The sequence below is a fragment of the Telopea speciosissima genome, chromosome 9 (assembly GCF_018873765.1).
Source record: "Telopea speciosissima isolate NSW1024214 ecotype Mountain lineage chromosome 9, Tspe_v1, whole genome shotgun sequence".
Taxonomy (NCBI): domain Eukaryota; kingdom Viridiplantae; phylum Streptophyta; class Magnoliopsida; order Proteales; family Proteaceae; genus Telopea; species Telopea speciosissima.
In genome coordinates, this window is record NC_057924.1 from 52,489,703 (window position 1) to 52,509,824 (window position 20,122).

General features: G+C 39.1%; 3 protein-coding genes across 4 annotated transcripts; 1 reads left to right on the top strand and 2 right to left on the bottom strand.

Annotated features, from left to right (window-relative positions):
* Positions 1 to 5,328: 5,328 nt before the first annotated feature.
* On the top strand, positions 5,329 to 8,775 carry LOC122640282 (F-box/kelch-repeat protein At5g60570-like). 2 transcript variants are annotated; one of them, XM_043833431.1, is made up of 3 exons: positions 5,329 to 5,522; positions 5,764 to 6,001; positions 6,903 to 8,775. In XM_043833431.1, exon 3 carries the CDS (start codon positions 6,911 to 6,913, stop codon positions 8,255 to 8,257), a length of 1,347 nt encoding a protein of 448 aa, XP_043689366.1. In that variant the 5' UTR covers positions 5,329 to 5,522; positions 5,764 to 6,001; positions 6,903 to 6,910; the 3' UTR covers positions 8,258 to 8,775. The 2 variants fall into 2 exon arrangements, with proteins under 2 accessions (XP_043689366.1, XP_043689367.1); XM_043833432.1 differs by having other exon boundaries at positions 5,774 to 6,001.
* Positions 8,776 to 9,845: 1,070 nt separating this feature from the next.
* Positions 9,846 to 13,370, bottom strand: LOC122640279 (alpha-glucosidase-like). Its single transcript, XM_043833428.1, has 5 exons — positions 13,119 to 13,370; positions 12,138 to 12,865; positions 11,689 to 11,919; positions 10,895 to 11,541; positions 9,846 to 10,791 (listed from the first exon to the last, which is right to left on the bottom strand). The coding sequence occupies exons 1-5, from the start codon at positions 13,343 to 13,345 to the stop codon at positions 9,895 to 9,897; spliced, it is 2,730 nt and encodes a 909-aa protein (XP_043689363.1). The 5' UTR covers positions 13,346 to 13,370; the 3' UTR covers positions 9,846 to 9,894.
* A 2,659-nt stretch (positions 13,371 to 16,029) lies between these two features.
* Positions 16,030 to 19,513, bottom strand: LOC122640281 (alpha-glucosidase-like). Its single transcript, XM_043833430.1, has 5 exons — positions 19,283 to 19,513; positions 18,321 to 19,030; positions 17,872 to 18,102; positions 17,078 to 17,724; positions 16,030 to 16,975 (listed from the first exon to the last, which is right to left on the bottom strand). The coding sequence occupies exons 1-5, from the start codon at positions 19,507 to 19,509 to the stop codon at positions 16,079 to 16,081; spliced, it is 2,712 nt and encodes a 903-aa protein (XP_043689365.1). The 5' UTR covers positions 19,510 to 19,513; the 3' UTR covers positions 16,030 to 16,078.
* Between the last annotated feature and the right edge of the window lie 609 nt (positions 19,514 to 20,122).

Genomic DNA, 20,122 nt, shown 5'->3' on the forward strand with positions numbered 1-20,122 from the left:
AAGACAAAAAAGGATCATAATATTATCCAAGGTACGCATAGATAGATTTATACTAGTGTAGGTATCGCAAGAAAATATCTCCATCTTCCCTCGTGGCAACTGACATCGAGGAGAGGGGGATATAGGTTCTCTTTAGGAATCACCACCTAGATAAACGTTTAGACCTGGAATGATCTTCCCTTGGAGAAGAAGAGATTTGAACACATTGAATAAAGTCAAGGTTTGTTCAAATTTCTGGATAGGAGTCAAGTTACGATCTAAGAAGGGGTTAGACACCTAGCACCTCCCAATTGATAGACGGTCTCTTTCTATTTGGACCATGGTATGTTGATATGCATAGTTCAAGCATTATGTATGTGGAATTGTAAAAGATGACCCATAAGGCTGGTAGGGCATGACACATGCTTATTGTGGTAAATACTTATATTTTGGTTAGAAGTTCAAATTTTTTTTTTTGTTTTTGATGAAAGTGTAATCATACAAAGCACACACCAATCCCAAAAGGTGAGAAGATCAATTTAGCAGTATATAAGGGTATTTTGAAAATAAAATAATTGAAATAATGAAAATGAGAGAAATTACCTGCCTTTGGCTCCTTCTAGTAATTCTATAAAACTTTGGTCCTCTTTTGACCTTCTTTGGTAGAATCTGGACTCTAGAGGTGTTTTGGTAATTTCCCCCTTGATTTACTCTCTATTATATCTCTTTCCCCAAGGTTTCTTAATTTGGAAAGCCTTTCCTTTTGGTCCTTTAGTCTTATTTTCCTTATCTAGGAAGGACTATTTATAGCTCTTATTTCCCTTTTTGAGAAGTTCGCTGGTGAAATAGGCCTTATGTCTCTAGTGCACAAATGTGTATTTCGCTAGCGATAAGTTTTGCCAACTCATAAGTTCTTGTCCTTGCAGTTTTGAATTTTAATGTTTTCGTTGCCTTTAATAGATATATATATATATATATATATATATATATATATATATATATATATATATATATATATATATATATTTTGTCTTATCCATCTAAATGGCATTCATTATATTAAAAATTATTTTAAAAGATTTTGGAAAATGATAATATAATGCTTCTTAAACCAAGGCCACCCAAAAAAAAAAAAATAAAGACAAAAAAAAAGAAAATTATAACCCTATTTTTATGAACAAAAAATTAGAAATATATCAAATAAAAAAAAATTATTTATAACCCTATTTTTATGAACAAACTAAATAGTATACACTTTTTGCTCTCGCAGTTTTTTTCTTTCTTTTTTTTTTTTTTTGGTTTTTCCAGTTTGTATCCAAACCCTTTCAGTGTCTTCCATTTGTGTTGGAAATCGTTTCTATGTAAAAATACAACTTTGATCATCCCAAAACTCATTTACAAGTATATAAGCATTTTTGAGATCATCAATTAAAGATTCTACAATCAAAGAAAAAATAATAGTAAGTCATTGCATGAGCACAATTCTAAAGGAAAACTAGAATTCGAAGAGGAAGATATATGTATGGATGAATAGATGGCATAGGCAAAACTAGTAATATTTTTTGGGTAACAGACAAAACTAGTAAAAATCATAATAGTGAAAAGATGAAAATGAGTTTTCTAGATAAAAAGCCACCGTTAAATTTAATGTTAACAATATATATTAGACATATAAATGAGGAGCAATCGTAGTAATGGTTGTTAAGTAAGAAGAAATTTTTTTTGTTTTTGTAGTTGCTTTAAAAAATATGACCTACAATATTTTGTGGGTTAGGGCAAGACCCCGTTCAATAAAATTTGCCCCACCCCACTCTCCTTGCCATCGAACTAAGAGCAATAAGAAAATTTAGCTATACTAATACTGATATCGATACAAATCATCTATGTAGACTGATTTTAGTATCACAAAAAAACAAAAAAAAAAGAAGACAATTTTTTACCAAAAAATCCACTTCTCCACCCCCCCCCCCACCCCCCCCCAAAAAAAAAACAAAAAAAAAAAAAAAAAAAAAACCAATATATATAGGTACTGATACCTAAATCCATGGGCATAGGACAAGGTATTTATCATTTGAGACAACTAAGACCTTCAATCAAAATGGTTCTCTATAACAAATTAAAGTAACGGTCAAAAGGTTTAGGCTATCAACATTAAATATATTATTAGAGACTTTAAGTATCTCTATTGTTCTTTTGTTTTTTGGGAACAAAAAAGAACAGAAATATGTTTGGTAACACTGGTAACACTGGTTCATTTTTTGTATTTTTTATTTTGCATTTTTATTCAAGAACAAAAGTTGGACAAAAAAATGACACTTGACATTCAAGGCTGACACTTCCTATATATCCTCTTTTTCTCCTGCTCTCCCAATTATATATCTCTGAATCCACCTCTTTCTCACGAAGATGCACTCTCATATCTCCCATTCTCCCTATCTCTGTCATTCTGGTTATTGGTTTTTTTTTTGATAGGTAGTGGGGGGATATAGAATGTGAACCAGGAGGCTTGAACTCAAGACCTCCTGGTCGCAATGGGCCTTTATGCACCACTAGCTACCAAGTGGGCTAGGCACTTGACCACACATCCAGGTTATTGTTGCTTTGCAACTCTGAAGTGGGATTCCTAATCGAGCTTGAGCTTGAATTCTCTGCAAATTCTCTGAATGGCACTAGTCTAATACTTGAACCACTTGGACTCAGACCCTCCAACAGATTCCCAAATTGACCAGTTAAGGTCAGCAGAGAGCTGAAGTGTTTCTTTTGAACATTGCCATACAGTCCCTTTCTAGCTTGAATAACTGTTTGTAAATAATTGAAAAAAAAATTCTGACTAAAAAGTACTGTACCTAACAGAAACATTGCCAAACAGACCCTAATATGTGGATACAATACTGATACACCTGAAAAAGAATGAAAAAACTTCATTGATTATTTAGGCTACTCCGTTTTTAAGTTTGAAAAACCATAAATGATCCAATTTTAGATCTAGATTGTAAAATCTTTAGCCACCAAATTCCAAATTATAGATGTAACTCCAAACATACAAGTTAACCCAATACCTTGAATCACAAACCATGGTCCAAACTCAATCTGAGCCAACCATCGAGCCAGCCAACCTTACATAAGTAATTTTCTAGAAGAATCACAAAAACTGGTCCACACATGCATGCTACATACAACTGTTATATTCCCTAATTGGCTGGCAATATCGTTGTTTGATCGTGTAGCATTTGTACCTGTGTGGGGGCCAATGAGAGCATACATAGCGGCATCAACATAGATGCGATTTTTTTATTATTTAATGGTGGTAGGGTGATACTTATGTGTGCTCTTGTGTCTAGGCGTAGGAACTAGGCGACTGGTAGTGTTCTTTTTCCCACTTTTTTAATTTTCTTTTGGGTAAGGAGGAAATCTGGCCCCCTTCAATAGACCACGCAAACCCTAGGCCCATGTGAGCACAGATCAGCTCCCCACATGGGGATGGAGGGTTTAGATCCGTCCCCCTCGTCCCCAAATGGGAAATAGATTCGTACTTGGCCATGTGGACCATGAGAACCATGGGATCTTGAGTGGGTAACATGAAATGGGTAGAGAAGAGTGGGTTTTAGAATCTTTGCTTCTAATCTTTAGGGATTTATTGCTATCTGTTTACATTAGTATCTTATATGTTAAGTCAATAGTAAATAATAAAAAAATATATTTAATGACAAGAGAAAAGAAAGACACATTAAAATATGGGATAATGTTTCTTGCCCAGGAGTAGAGGATGCAGTAATAAGTCCTCTTCTTTATTTCTCCCCTCAGAAAAAGAAATGACCTTGATCTCTGCCTTGAGGAGAGAGATAGAGAGCGGTTAGTACTAGTGCACCCTCCACTAGTGAGTAAGAAACCCAAACCCTTAAGAGAGACCATGAAAGGGAAGTATTTGCCAATTCACAAAATCTATTGCATGGTTGGCTTGGTTCTTCTGCCTAGATACAAAACAATGCCTTTTATGTGGGAAAAGACCATTAAATTCTCAAAGAAATAAAAAATCATATGAAAACCAATGCCTCTATGCACACTTTCATAACTACAGTGCTAGCACAGAGGCTATACAATCGATTAACATTCCCTGACATATTTTTCTAGACAAAACATTGTTGATTGGTTGTGTGACCCCTGCACTAGCACAGATCAATAATTTCATGCACTCCTATATCTGGTGCACAGAACCATGCAAACCTGAAATGTTCTTTCATCTCTCTTTTGTTTTTTTATAAAAAATTTGTATGATTGTAAAAGAAAATTTATTTCATTTCTTAATATCTTTTCTATTCTATTTATTTATTGCCAAATAAAAAGACAGCCTAAAATCTCAACAAAGTCCATTGAAATTTGAAAACTTCAACTATACTTTACGTCCAAAAATCGCATCGAATCAATGACTTCATGAAAGAAACCGATGGACAAGCACACAGCAAGAGGCCCGAGAGACGATTCCTGTCTTTTCGATGACGTCATCCCCCACTAAATGAATTGTACGTTCCATGCAAGGATTAAATCGTCAATAAAAATTTATGAGAAATACGAATGCGCCAAACGCCTTAAAACAAAGGGGTACGTCCGTAATTTAGAGGTCACAAGGGCATTTTCCGTTGGATGAATGTGACTTGGAACATGAGGAGCATAACGGTTGAGAAGGACAGCGAACAAAGCTACAAAAAGCCTCGAAAGGGTAGTTATGTAATTTTCAAGGTACCTCTAGGGCATTTTCATTTCTCACGGCTTCGTTATTAACGGGCTGGCATTGGCACTTGGTGGCGACGGATGAAGCAAAGGTAGACTCCAGGCCCACAGATTTCCTGTTGAGTCTCTTTACGCACCGCACCGTCTGGTAGGAATCTTGTACACTTAAGTATAAACGATTCCAATCGAGTGGGAATTAGAAGATCTTAAACGTCACCGGATTGATGTGGAACATGAGGAACGTACCGCTGAGAAGTGGGGTAACATTACCCTTGAAAACCATAAAAAAATTGAGATGCTCATCCACATCGACAGATGGAGATAAGCGTTTATTATTGGATAAAGATGGGATCTACCGTCACGTGTGAAAACGGTGGCCGTTTAATCACTTTTTGCTTTACAGTTTATCACATTTACGCCCTTTTTTATTCTTTTTCCCATTTTTTACAATATTTGACTGCGCAGTAAAAAGAGAAGTTAAAAAAAGGAAAAGTCCAAAAAAAAACTAGCTAAAATGGCGAAGAATAAAGGGAGAGAGATAGAGAAGAAGAAGCTCTTGAAGTGAAAGAAACTGTAGGAGAGAAGAGAAGCTGTGTGTGTGTGTGTGTGTGTGTATGTGTGTGTGTGATTGATTCGGAGAGATTTTGATCCGGTAAGGCTGTGGAGTTGAACGAATCCGCCGGAAATCTCCATTACCGATCGGTTTGCGGCGGACTGCTATACATAGGTTGCGCTGATCTACCGCCGTAGATTTCTGAGCGACCGGTTTTAATGTTCGGTTTCTCTGAATTTTTTGTTTCTTCAAGCGTGTGAAGGTGAGGTTGTGGACAGTGAGAAGAAACTGTGTTCGCTTTGGTGTTTGATCTTCTGAATTATGGATGATTGATTTGATTAGTTGATTGGACTATAGAGAGTTTCTCATGATTTCGGCTTTTGTTAGTAATTCTTTGTTTTCGTTGTTATAGGCTTTTTTGGGCATGAAAGTTTCTTCTTTTACTCTGTAATACAGTTGGGTCTTGGTCTGATGCTCACTGGCGACTTTCTGGCTTTTTTCAGCAAGTTTCAGGTTGAAATTAGAGAGATCGGGGTGGTTTATGATGTTTGAGCTTTAGAACGCTTTTTTAGCGTTTGAACGATCTGTTTCGGTGGCAGGGGAATGCTGCATTGGAATTTAGATAAGTGCTTAATATGTCTCGGTTAGGCTGTTGGCTTCCAATCGACGGTTGAAGGGGATTTTCTGTTGAGATACTCCTGCATTCATATTCAATCTATTTATCCGTTTCATTTTTTTCAGGTATTTCTACTTCGACACTTGAAAATGTAGCAATTGAGATGTATAGAGTTAAGAAATTCAGTGCATGTTCATATTGTGAATTCCCTTCAGTTCCATGTTCAGGTTATGTTGTTTGTTATTGGGTAGCAAGTTTTGTTCTGCTGCGATGGGGAAATAGTTGTTAGCCTGATGATGGTGTGAACATTTGTTCTGATACTAACTGTAACGGATCTATTCATGGGGTACCTTTTCAATTCTCTAATCAGTTCTTGGCTTCTTGCCTCTTTGTTAACTATAGGTTAGATTTCTCCACAATCTTTGCTTTAACCCTTCTCTTGCTCTGCTGGAATTGGTCTGTCTTAGTTCCCAAGAAGGAAATTTTTTTTTCCCATTAGAGGAGAGTATAATTCTGTGCTTAATTCCATGTTCAATTGGTTGCCTTAACGTACCACAGTCCTGATTTGATACTTCAAGGCCATTTCACTGCCAAAGAGAAAGGATTAATAGTTTTTGGAAACAAATTTTTTTTTTTTATCAGTTTATCAATATACATTTTTTTTTCTTGTTGAAAAGTGAAATCTTTTAGTTAATATATGTAACAATGTACAAATCTTTTAATTCTGGTCCATGGTTGTCTTCGGTTTAAAAAGTTTGAAGTCACCACAGTCCTGCCTTCCCCATCCAAATGTAGAAGCCCTTTGTTCAGTTAATTGGACAATATTTACATATTCCATTTCTCGTGTTGCTTGATGCTGATGGATGACTTGAACTCCTTTATTTATTTTGAAGTGTTAAATATTTGGCTATACAAACCCATAAGTTTTAGCTGATGCCTGGCTCGGTTCTTACTCCCTTTGGCTGCTACTTATTGTTGTATGAATTTTGGTATTTTTTAAGTTTTTCTTTTTTGTATCTATTACAGAATTATCGATGGTTTGTAGATATACCCTCGAGGAGCAGAAGAGAAAGGAAACACCTATTTGCAAATCACCAGCCATGATCGATGCACAACGGTGTGTAATTTCAGAGCTTTCTAGTTCCTTCAATACGGACTCCAGATCTTTCCTGAAAAATAGATTGCTAATAGCTTGTATGTTGAAAAACTTGATGGATATTGGGGAAGGTATATTCGACAAGTATGTCTGTATAGGTGGTCTGGATTCCGTATGCTTAAAGAAAAAGAAGCTTACAGTTTCTACCCGATCTGGTGGAGATTCCACTGGTCAGTCATCAGGTGATAGTCTCATACCTGGTCTGTATGATGACATGGCAATGGATATTCTTACTTGGGCAAGTAGATCAGATTACCCAAATCTTGCATGTGTGAATAAAAAGTTTAATGCATTGATTGCTAGTGGGGTTCTTTACAAATTGAGGCGGCAGATGGGTGTCATTGAACAGTGGGTTTATCTAGCTTGTAGTAATATGCCTTGGGAAGCTTTTGATCCTGCAAGGCATAGGTGGATGAGGTTACCTAGAATGCCATGTGATGATTGCTTCACGTATGCAGACAAGGAATCTCTTGCTGTAGGAACTGAGCTGCTCGTCTTTGGTCGGGAATTATCAGGATTTGCAATTTGGATGTACAGTTTGCTTAATCATCAGTGGTCTAGATGCCCCTTAATGAACCTACCCCGTTGTTTGTTTGGTTCAAGTAGCTCTGCAGAAATTGCTATTGTTGCTGGAGGAAGTGAGAAGAATGGCTGTATTTTGAAATCTGCTGAGCTTTACAATTCCGAACTGGGTGCTTGGGAAAGTTTGCCAGATATGAATGTGCCTCGTAAACTTTGTTCAGGCATCTTTATGGATGGAAAATTCTATGTCATTGGAGGCATTTCTAGCCAATCTGACCGTTTAACTTGTGGAGAAGAGTATAATATGGAGACGAGAACTTGGAGGAGGATCAATGACATGATCCCTGGTTGGGGTGGACCTATGCAGTCTCCTCCTCTGGTGGCGGTTGTTAATAATCAGCTTTATGCTGCTGATCTAACTACAAATGAGGTGAAGAAATATGATAAAACCAATAATACATGGAATGTTGTGAAGAGGTTGCCAGTTAGGGCTGACTCTAACAATGGTTGGGGTTTAGCATTCAAGGCATGTGGTGACAAGTTGCTTTTGGTTGGTGGACGTAGAGGGATTGATGGTGAAGTTATTGTGCTGCACTCTTGGTGTCCAGAGGATGGGAACGGGGGAGGACTAGAGTGGGATGTGCTTTCCATCAGAGAGCGAGCAGGTGGGTTTGTGTACAACTGTGCAGTAATGGGTTGTTAATACTTGCATCACTATCTTCTGCGTTGGATCTAAACCTTCTAGTTGAGAAACTCAGATGCTTCTCTCTGTGGCAACTTGATGTTGTCTGGGTGTTATTCTTTTTCCCTCCGAAAAATTGATGTTGATATTAAATGTTTTTATTTCTGGTTCTCTGGTGCCTATCCCTTCATTGACTCTATGAATGTTTTTTAATCAGAGAGTAGGGAACTAAATTAACATGGAGGCTTCTTTAGTTTTCTTATCACAATTCTGATAAAGTTAGAGCATGTAAAGGTCTATATCCTTGAGGAAGTTTTGGGTTGTTTGGTTATGGTATGATTTTTTTTTCATGCTAGTAGTACTTGTTACTGTTTTGAAATCTTCATCTTTGTGATGATTGTCATTTGTATGGATATATTTCATTGTCCTGTCTTGTGCATTCATTTTCAGTTTCTTGGAAACACTGATTTCCTGCCTTTTATTGTAATAAGCAAAATGGAGGCTAAATTATAATATCAATTTGTTAAACTGGATTCCATTGTATTTAAGTGGTAGTGATATTTCATTTCTTATATGAATATTTTGGAAGTGGCAGTATTTCATTTTCCAGAAACACATCTCGCTTGAATACTCTGGTCACAGAGATTGGATCCTTTGATGCTTCAAATGAGTGACAACAGAGCAGATCTCTGAAATTAAAAAGGAAGGAGGTTCTTGCACAAGTAATGTTTAGGATTTAAGTAGTCATTCTGACAAGCAATGTTCTTCATTGAGATTCTGGAGGAAATTCCATTTTCTGAAGAGGAAAATGTTTTTAGATGGTAAATGTGGGTTAAGGTGCATCAAGTTGTATAGCTGTGTGTAATCTGAATATCCTGCTGTAATGGGACAATTTGCTAACCAGTAGTTTTGCATTGCCTTGATTGCAAATCATAGAGGGGGATCAGGATGTTCTGTCAAATTATTGGAGAGATCTTTCTTGAGTGGCATATTAGATGAAAAGAATTTATAAACACATAACAATGAGTGCACAGTGATTTCATTTACATATAGTGTTATTCTTTATCATGTTTTTGGGGGTAAGATGTCTAGTGTCAATCCTTCCACCATTCTGTTGATGTAGTGCTCGGAAGTAACCAGTAAGATCGGAAGTAACCAGTAAGATCCAAATCCATAATCTCTGATAGATTTCTCTCTCGTTACAAAAACTCAGATGTCACAAGTATATGCAGAATGAAGCATGAGCATGGGTTACCAGCATGATCAGTCAAACTACGGCAAGTAAAACATACGCTGCTTTTGTAAACCTACTTCACAATCTACAAGACTTTGTAAAGTAAAATTTCAATTTAGCTGTTAATTGCATTTGAAGAACAATTTAGAATCCTCTTGGCTTTATTCTGTTTATAACAAATGCTTCTAATATCATAAACAAGAGGAGTGAGTCTCTTTTAGTTTTCTCAGAATGTTCAGCCAAGTGAATATAAGGTAAACAGATACATTTGCGTCTATAACTATTCATAGAAGAGTGGTTCTAGCCTCGTGAATCTGATCTTCTCTAGTAAACTTGTAACGATCCCATTTCCAACAAGTTGCATCTCTACTTCTTGTAAACTAAATTTTCTGCCTGTGTTATTAATGCCATTACAATTCTCTCATCATTTGGCCTGTTCGCTCAACTGCAGCTTTATTTCAAAGTTATCCCCCATAAGCAGTGATAACCCTGTAATGTCTGCAGTGCCAAACCCTCCTTTTTTGTCAAGACTCACTCTTACTGTTTCATTTTTATTCAAATTCATCCCCTTAATATCCAACTGATACCTGTTGAACCCATTAATCTGTTTCACACCCATGAAACTCACCTTTGTTAAAATCCACTTCTCACTCGCTGCATATTCCCCGTTCACCACTTCTGATCTTACACTTACCTCATTTCCTGCAACCTCACCATAAAACCTAACGAAACTCCAATTCCCTCCCTCTCCTCCCATCTCTACCTCTTCTCCATCATCCAAGAAAAGTTCTCCAGTAGTATTGCTACCACTACTGTCAATGGCCACTACCAGCTGGAACCCCGTCTTCCGGGCTGCTTGTGTTGTCATGGCTTCCTCCTGCATGGCCAGAATATTACCTTCATGGACATGCACATTTATATGATCTGCTGGGGCTTCAAGAGTGATGTACTTCCCAGATGTTACAGAAACTGATTGTGAATAGTTATAGAGATCAAACCAATTGCCTGCAGGAAAGTACGCGTTGACTGAAACCGTTCCCTGTTTCAATACAGGTGATATCATAACACCTTTGCCAATCAGAAACTGTGAATCAATTTCATAGGTTTTGACATCTTCAGGGAATGAGAAGAACAGGGGTCTTGCTATGGGTGTTCCCTTAGTGTGTGCTTCATACATTAATGTGTAGAAGTAGGGTAGTAGACGATATCGGAGCCCAAGTGCCTTCTTCGCTGCTATGGTAACTGATTCCCAGAGATAGAGCTCTTGACGTGCTTTCTGAATGTCTGAATGGTCTCTGGCAAAAGGATAGAATGCTCCTACCTGCATAACAAAATTTTGGTCATTAGAAAGTCCAGAGGAAACATATCAATGTATATATGTTTACTTGTGAGCTTTATATTTCGGCAAATTCATGTGCTTTTACCTGAATCCAACGACGGCAAAGCTCCTCAGTGGTTTCCCGTGCAAACCCACATATATCAGCTCCAACCATTGGAATTCCAAAGAGTCCAAAGCTCAAAACAGAAGGAATTGAGTAAGCTAGGTCATCCCATGTTGCTGCATTGTCACCAGTCCAATGTGCTGTGTACTTTCCTGATCCCACAAAAGTTGATCGGGAGAGTACGAATGGTCTCTTACCCCTTGCTTTGATTAAAGCAGCATTCGTCGATTTGGATTCTAAGAAGCCATACAGGTTATGGACATTATACTCAGTGATATTGCTGAAGTGGAAAGATGTTGCAGGGACAGTTTTTTCATTGATAGGTCTCCGAGTATTGGCATTGTTTATCGTGTAAGGAGGGTCATCAAGAGTAGAATTGGGGAATGTAGCAGAAGATATGAAGTTGGAGATCTCATTCATGTCGATCCAGAGGCCATCAAAGGGAAGTACCTGGTGGAATGCTACAATTTCTCCTGCCCAAAAGGTTTCTGCTGCTGGATTCAGGAAGTCAGGGAAGTAGACATTACCTGGCCACACCACACCCAGGTATTGGGTTCCATTGCGCATTATGAAGACGTTTGCCTGCATACCACGTATGTAAGTGCCATACGTGTTGTTCACGCCAATACCTGTAGGGAATTGGCATGATATCTTGTTATGGCGCGATAAAATTACAAAACCACAATGACCAGAAATATGTTACTGCAACTGATCATCCAAGAAGTTCAGTTGTCTTCTTTAGCTCTGCACCAAAGGTGTGGAATTTTAATTCTCACCTGGATCCAATATGATCACATACTTCTGCCCATTTTGGTGAAGCTGATCAACAAATTGCTTCATCTGATCTGGTGGGAAGTTGATAGGATCAAGTGTGAAATCTTTATGGCCATCCATGTAGTCGATATCTGTCCACATGACTTCTAAAGGAATTCCTGCTTTTGAGTAGCCGGCAACTACACCCTTAAGATCAGAAACATTCTTGTACCCATATCGACATTGGTGAAATCCTATATACAGATCAATACAAAAAATGAATACTCTTTCCTTCCCATTTTCTGTCTGAGATGATTTAGAGGTCAGATTCAGCAGAATTTAGCCATTGAATCACATATTGCCAGTCTCAGGTAGCAAGAGAAAAAGATACTCTTTCTGAATCTCTCTCTCTCTCTCTCACACACACACAAGCAAACACATGAACACAAATGATCTATCTTAGAGTGCTTACCAAATGACCAGTATGGCATCGGGGCTGGCCGGCCGATGAGCTCTGTGTATTGCTGAATGACAGATTCTGGTTTTGGCCCCGCGAAGAAATAGAAGTCAAGAACACCTCCAATGACCTTATATGTTATGCGAGAACCATTGTAGATGACATCCATTCCATTACTATTGAGCAACAAAACACCATGAGTACTCCCTGCTGGGACTTTACCATCAGATGAAGGTGACCTTACATCCACATAGAATGGGTGGGAGCCGTAGAGATTCACGTCGAGATTTGCACTTCCAATGTCAGCATTCCACATTGTCAGTGTCTGGTTAGGGGTCAGATGGAATGTCTTCTTAGTATGCTCTCCTAAACCATAGATGGATGCTCTGTCTGCTGGCAGTGAAGATGAGATTTGTATGTATTGGTCCTTGAAGACAAACGTGGTGCCAGAATCTGACATGTCCGGCAAAGAGCTAAAAAGGACATCACCAGTGGAACGGCGGGCAACGGAAAATCCAAAGGATGGTGTGGAGTGGAGGGTGAGAATTAGATCGGAGTCTGGGACGGAAAGAGAGTGGTTCTCTGGAAGTGGCAATTGGTTGTTTTCCAACTGGTAAAGACGGTTTTCCGGCAAGGATCGATGGGGGAGAAGGGATTGGCGGGGGATGATTTCTTGTGGGATTTCCCATCTCTGTTGGTTTGAGTCAGTGATATGGACTCTCAAACGGTCATTAGTCTCAAAGCTGCAAAACAGTTATAAACAATAGCAAGATTCAGTCAAATAAGGTACTTAGAAATGTTTTCTTTAGATTTTGATCTTTAATTTTTCTCCTTCATCTATCTGATCCAAAAAGCAATAATCTGGGATGTTCGTTGGTGGATTAAAGCAACACCATACAGATCGAGGAGAGTAAGTTTTTTTTGAAGTCAACTCCTTACTAATAAGGGAGAATCAAGAAACCAGAATGAAAGAAAGAATATTATCTTCTGTGTTACCTGGCATGTAAGTGGAGATTTGGAACATCGGGACCGAAAAGAGAAGAGTTCTTGATCAATCTGAGATCAGCAGTCAATGAGTTCCTGGTGGGACTGAAGTAGATCGACTGAACTGAATAACCATACCCAACTGCTCCTTCAGCTCCGTATCCAAGTGATGGGGAGAAGAAGGAAGAAAGAAAGAACAAAGGGAGGAGGAAGGGAGGAAGATGAGATTTTGGTATCATTTCTTTGTCCACTAATTAGAGGGAGGGGAGGGGAGGGGAGGTGAGGGCCGAGGAGGAAAGCTAAAGGAAAGGTAAATATACACCAGACGTTCCTTTCAATCTCCACTGACAGTCCTTGTCACTACCCCGCGGAGTGGACATCATTAGAAACAGTGGCTGTTAGCATTGTTTTATTTATATATTATCGTAATTATTGGCGTCTCTCTAAGGCTCTTTTTGATATGTTTTTTATTTTTGATTTTTGTTTATTTAATAAAAATTATTTATGAAAATTATTTATGATCAAAACATAAAAATCGTTTGATAACCACTACATAGAATAGATTGTAAAAAAAAAAACATGTTTGATATACCTATGTGCATAATAATTTTTTTGAAGTGAATGGGTGGAGAGATGCCATCTTTACTCATCTTCCTTCCCAAAGCATAAAATCAGAACCGAGTTGTTGGGTATCAATTTGTTTGGATTTTCCTTATTTCATTTTGGGATTTTGAGGTTTAGATCACCCAGAAGAATCAGATCCGAAGGGTTTCTGCAAACCAAAATTGAATTATAACTGTTCATTCCACCCAAGATCTTATTTTTATTTGAGAATTTGGAGGGAGAAACAGAGAAAACTTGCATCTTCCAGAAGGTAACATCGTTGTGACAGAGAGAGGCGGGCACACGCGTGAAACCCTAGAGTTCATATTCCCACGATTTTCTCTTTTTCAATGCCGAAAATTTGCCAGATAACCGCTGGAAACCGCAAAGCGAACCTTTCAATGATAGTTATCTTACACCCCCCACCCCTTAAAAAAAAAACCGAATCTAAACATGATTTAATGGATCCGTTAGTTTACCTAGGCATAGGCAGAATCCCTATCTAGTTCAGATTCATTATATAATCAGAATTTAAAACTCAGTAGCTCACCAGAATTGGTACTTCCGTTACTCGGAGGCGGCAGAGAAACAAGAGTAGGCGAAGGAGCCGGTGCTGAAGCTGAGCTTGAGAGTCCATAGAAAGGGTATATCTCAAACCTAACAACACTGCTCGGATTTACAACCCTTCCTCCTTGCTTGCTGCTACAGCAACTGGGGAGAAGAGAATTGGCACGGGAAAGGCAACTAGTACAGTCGTTCCCTAATAAATCAGGGCTACACTGCGCCATAGTATACAGATTCTGCAATTGCGTAAAAGTAGCTTCTTGAGTGGTGAATCGATTAGAATCGTTGGTAGCTTTGGTTGAGACTTCTTTCGTCGTATTGATCATGAGCTGGTTAAACCGAGTTGGATCAGTGATGCTCTGTGTATTCATCAACATTGCCGGATAACCGTCGGAAACCGCAGAGCGAACTTTTCAACAATCCATCTCCGACCTCCATTCTAAGGCGTTCCAATTAATATGTTATCTGTCCGTGCCTGATAAATAGGACTGGCGAGGTGTTTTGCCTGAGAATTGTTAACGGTCTCGTCGGGGAGCGGCGGCGAATGTTTCTAAGACTCGCCAGAGAGTTTTGGTTCTTGTCTGGTAAAAGCGAGATCTAGGTAGGTTAACATCGTCGTGGGAGCTCGGATTTTGATGGGGAAAGGCAGGTAGAAGAAGATGAGGGGGCGGGTGGAGTTGCAGGAAAGATTAAGGAGGAGGAGGGGTGCAGGGCTGGATTTTCTGAAACCTAAATGATATGACTATTTTACCCTTCCATTTTGGGACTAATTAACACATGTTCATTAAAGTGCCGCACAAATAGAGAAAAACAGTTTTTTTTCAATCCTTTTTAAATAGAAATAGATTCCATAAATGATACCAAACACAACCAAATCATTTAAAAATAAAAAATAAAAACTATATCAAAGACAGCCTAAGCAAATTTGGTTTTCTCATTCTCACAGGATTGTGGGACTAAAGTTTCCCTCCACCGGATTTAGTATATTTATTAAGGCCAAATGTTTTCTATGCCGAAGGTACAGGATGCACCGAGACACAAGGGGTGGGTGAAATGACCGTTCCATCCCCTTGAATAGTCAAAATGATTGACCCATTTGTTTGGGCACAGCCTGCGCTCTTAGAGCACGATCACCCATTTTTTAAAATACCCTCCGATACTCCTTATACGCATCTAAAACCGGGATTCGCATTCACTGTGGCAAGGAAAACTCTTAATTTTTTTTTTTTTGGTACGATGATATCACATTTGACAATTATTGCTTTGGTTGCCTCAAATGTACAACATATGTTAGGACGTCAGAAATGTCTTAAATTGAAATTTCATTGCTTGCTTCTGAATGTTCTCTTTCCAGCTTTGAATAAAAGAATTCTCAGGAGTAGCCAGAGTCGTTGGGAACTTCATTTAGGTTTTCTTACCTGATGTTCACCACTCTCTGTCTTTTGCCACTAGCTCTCTTAATCTTTCATGCTATGGTTTTGCTAAGCATAAACCCTGAGAGTAACCTCAGCTTCCCCCTACTCTTTAGCTATTAATTGCATGCGAAAAACAATTTAGAACCCTCTTGGCTGTATTCTGTTTATAACAAATGCTTCTAATATCGTAAACAAGAGTAGTCCCTTTTAGTTTTCTCAGAACAGAGATATTTGCGTCTATAACTATTAATAGAAGAGTGGTTGATCTAGCCTCGTGAATCTGATTTTCTCTAGTAAACTTGAAACGATCCCATTTCCAGGAAGTTGGATCTCTACTTCTTGTAAACTGAATTTTCTTCTTGTGTTATTAATGCCATTACAATTCTCTCATCATTTGGCCTGTTTGCTCAACTGCAGCTTTATTTCGAAGTTATCCCCCATAAGCAGTGATAGCCCTGTAATGTCTGCAGTGCCAAACCCTCCTTTTTTGTCAAGACTCACTCTTACTGTTTCATTTTTATTCAAATTCATCCCCTTAATATCCAACTGATACCTGTTGAACCCATTAATCTGTTTCACACCCATGAAACTCACCTTCGTTAAAACCCACTTCTCCCTCGCTGCATATTCCCCGTTCACCACTTCTGATCTTACACTTACCTCATTTCCTGCAACCTTACCATAAAACCTAACGAAACTCCAATTCCCTCCCTCTCCTCCCATCTCTACCTCTTCTCCATCATCCAGGAAAAGTTCTCCAGTGGTATTGCCACCACTACTGTCAATGGCCACTAAGAGCTGGAACCCCGTCTTCCGCGCCACTTGTGTTGTCATGGCTTCCTCCTGCATGGCCAGAATATTGCCTTCACGGACATGCACATTTATATGATCTGCTGGGGCTTGAAGAGTGATGAGCTTCCCAGATGTTACAGACATTGACTGTGAGTAGTTATAGAGGTCAAACCAATTGCCCGCAGGAAAGTACGCGTTGACTGAAACTGTTCCCTGTTTCAATACAGGTGAAATCATAACACCTTTGCCAATCAGAAACTGTGAATCAATTTTATAGGTTTTGACATCTTCAGGGAATGAGAAGAACAGGGGTCTTGCTATGGGGGTTCCCTTAGTGTGTGCTTCATACATTAATGTGTAGAAATATGGGAGTAGACGATATCGGAGCCCAAGTGCCTTCTTCGCTGCTATGGTAACTGATTCCCAGAGATAGAGCTCTTGACGTCCTTTCTGAATTTCTGAATGGTCTCTGGCGAAAGGATAGAATGCTCCTAGCTGCATAACAAAATTTTGGTCATTGGAAAGTCCAGAGGAAACATATCATGTATATATGTTTACTTGTGAGCTTTATAGTTCGGCAAATTCATGTGCTTTTACCTGAATCCAACGACGGCAAAGCTCCTCAGTGGTTTCCCGTGCAAACCCACAGATATCAGCTCCAACCATTGGAATTCCAAAGAGTCCAAAGCTCAAAACAGAAGGAATTGAGTAAGCTAGGTCATCCCATGTTGCTGCATTGTCACCAGTCCAATGTGCTGTGTACTTTCCTGATCCCACAAAAGTTGATCGGGAGAGTACGAATGGTCTCTTACCCCTTGCTTTGATTAAAGCAGCATTTGTCGATCTGGATTCTAAGAAGCCATACAGGTTATGGACATTATACTCAGTGATATTGCTGAAGTGGAGAGATGTTGCCGGGACGGTTTTTTCATTGATAGGTCTCTGGGTATTGGCATTGTTTATCTTGTAAGGAGGGTCATCAAGAGTAGAATTGGGGAACTGAGCAGAAGATATGAAGTTGGAGAGCTCATTCATGTCGATCCAGAGGCCATCAAAGGGAAGTACCTTGTGGAATTCTTCAATTTCTCCTGCCCAGAAGGTGTCTGCTGCTGGATTCAGGAAGTCAGGGAAGTAGACCTTACCTGGCCACACTGCACCCAGGTATTGGGTTCGATTGCGCATTATGAAGATGTTTGCCTGCATACCACGTATGTAAGTGCCATACGTGTTGTTCACGCCAATACCTGTAGGGAATTGGCATGATATCTTGTTATGGTGCAATAAAATTACAAAACCTTCATGACCAGAAATATGTTACTGCAACTGATCATCCAAGAAGTTTAGTTGTCTTCTTTAGTTCAGCACCAAAGGTGTGGAATTTTATTTCTCACCTGGATCCAATATGAGCACATATTTCTGCCCATTTTGGTGAAGCTGATCAACAAATTGCTTCATCTGGTCTTGTGGGAAGTTGATAGGATCAAGAGTGAAATCTTTATAGCCATCCATGTAGTCGATATCTGTCCACATGACTTCTAAAGGAATTCCTGCTTTTGAGTAGCCGGCAACTACACCCTTAAGATCAGAAACATTCTTGTACCCATATCGACATTGGTGAAATCCTACATACATATCAATACAAAAAATGAATACTCTTTCCTTACTTCCCATCTTCTGTCTCAGATGATTTTCAGGTCAGATTCAGCAGAATTTAGCCAGTGAATCACATATTGCCAGTCTCAGGTAGCAAGAGTCAAAGACACTCTTTTGTGAATCTCTCTCTCACACACACACAAGCAAACACATATAAACACAAACTATCTATCTTAAGAGTACTTACCAAATGACCAGTATGGCATTGGGGCTGGCCGGCCGATGAGCTCTGTGTATTGCTGAATGACAGATTCTGGTTTTGGCCCCCCGAAGAAATAGAAATCAAGAACACCTCCAATGACCTTATATGTTATGCGAGAACCATTGTAGATGACATCCATTCCATTACTATTGAGCAACAAAACACCATGAGTACTCCCTGCAGGAACTCTGCCATCAGATGAAGGTGACCTTACATCGACATAGAATGGGTGGGAGCCATAGAGATTCACGTCGAGATTTGCACTTCCAATGTCAGCATTCCACATTGTCAGTGTCTGGTTGGGGGTCAGATGGAATGTCTTCTTAGTATGCTCTCCTAAACCATAGATGGATGCTCTGTCTGCTGGCAGTGAAGATGAGATTTGTATGTATTGGTCCTTGAAGACAAGCATCTCCGGCAAAGAGCTAAAAAGTATATCACCAGTGGAGTGGCGGGCAACGGAAAATCCAAAGGATGGTGCGGAGTGGAGGGTGAAGATTAAGTCGGAGCCTGGGATGGAAAGAGAGTGGTTTTCTGGAACTGGCAATTGGTTGTTTGCCAATGGGTAAAGGCGGTTTTCCGGCGAGGACCGGTGGGAAAGAAGGGGTTGGCGGGGGATGATTTCTTGTGGGATTTCCCATCTCTGTTGGTTTGAGTCAGTGATATGGACTCTCAAACGGTCATTAGTCTCAAAGCTGCAAAACAGTTAAAACAATTGCAAGATTCAGTCAAGTAAGTACTTAGAAATGTTTTCTATAGATTTTGGTCTTTAATTTGATGTTCTCGTTTGTGGATTAAAGCAACACTATACAAATTGAGGAGAGTAAGTTGTTTTGAAGTCAATTCCTCACTAATAAGGGAGAATCAAGAAACCAAAATGGAAGAAAGAAAGAAAGAAAGAAAGAAAGAAGGAAAGATTGAACAAAGAATATTATCTTCTCTGTTACCTGGCATGCAAGTGGAGATTCGGAACATCGGGACCAAAAAGAGAAGAGTTCTTGATTAATCTGAGATCAGCAGTCAATGAGTTACTGGAGGGACTGAAGTAGATCGACTGAACTGAATAACCATACCCAACTGCTCCTTCAGCTTCGTATTCATGTGATGGGGAGAATAAGGAAGAAAGTAAGAAGAGAGGGAGGAGGACAGGAAGCATATGAGATTTTAGTATCATTTCTTTCTCCACAAATTAGAGCGACGTGAAGGCCGAGGAGGAAAGCTAAAAGAAAGGTTTATATAGACCAGACGTTCCTTTTAATCTCCACAGAAAGTCCTTGTCACTACTTCGCGGAGTGTGGTTCTCATTAGATTTAATGCTTTAAGCATTGTTTCTTTATACATTATTCTAATTTTGGCCTCTGTAAGCATCTCAGAAATTTGGTTCTCTCTCCGTCGCTTCTTTGTCTTCTTCTTCTTAAGCTAAACTTCCATTAACAGACAGGAAATGCGCTCAGAAATTTGGTTCTCTCAAAAGCTAAACTTTCAGGAAAAGCATCTTCAGAAATTTGGTTTTCTCTCACTCTCTCCACTATATGGGTATTGCGGTAAAGTTTTTGTATAGGGTTTCACTATAAATATGTAGTAAGAGTTCTTTTTCTGTAACAAAAAATCTGAGAGAGGTGTGAAGAACGAGCGACTGTAACCCTATTCTTCATTGATAGTGAAACAGATCTCATTTCACCGTAGACGTAGACAATCTTGCCGAATCTCGTAAATCCTTGTACACATTGTATGATTGTGCTTGCATTTTTTCCTTTCATTTCTGCATTGTGTTAGGTTCAACAATT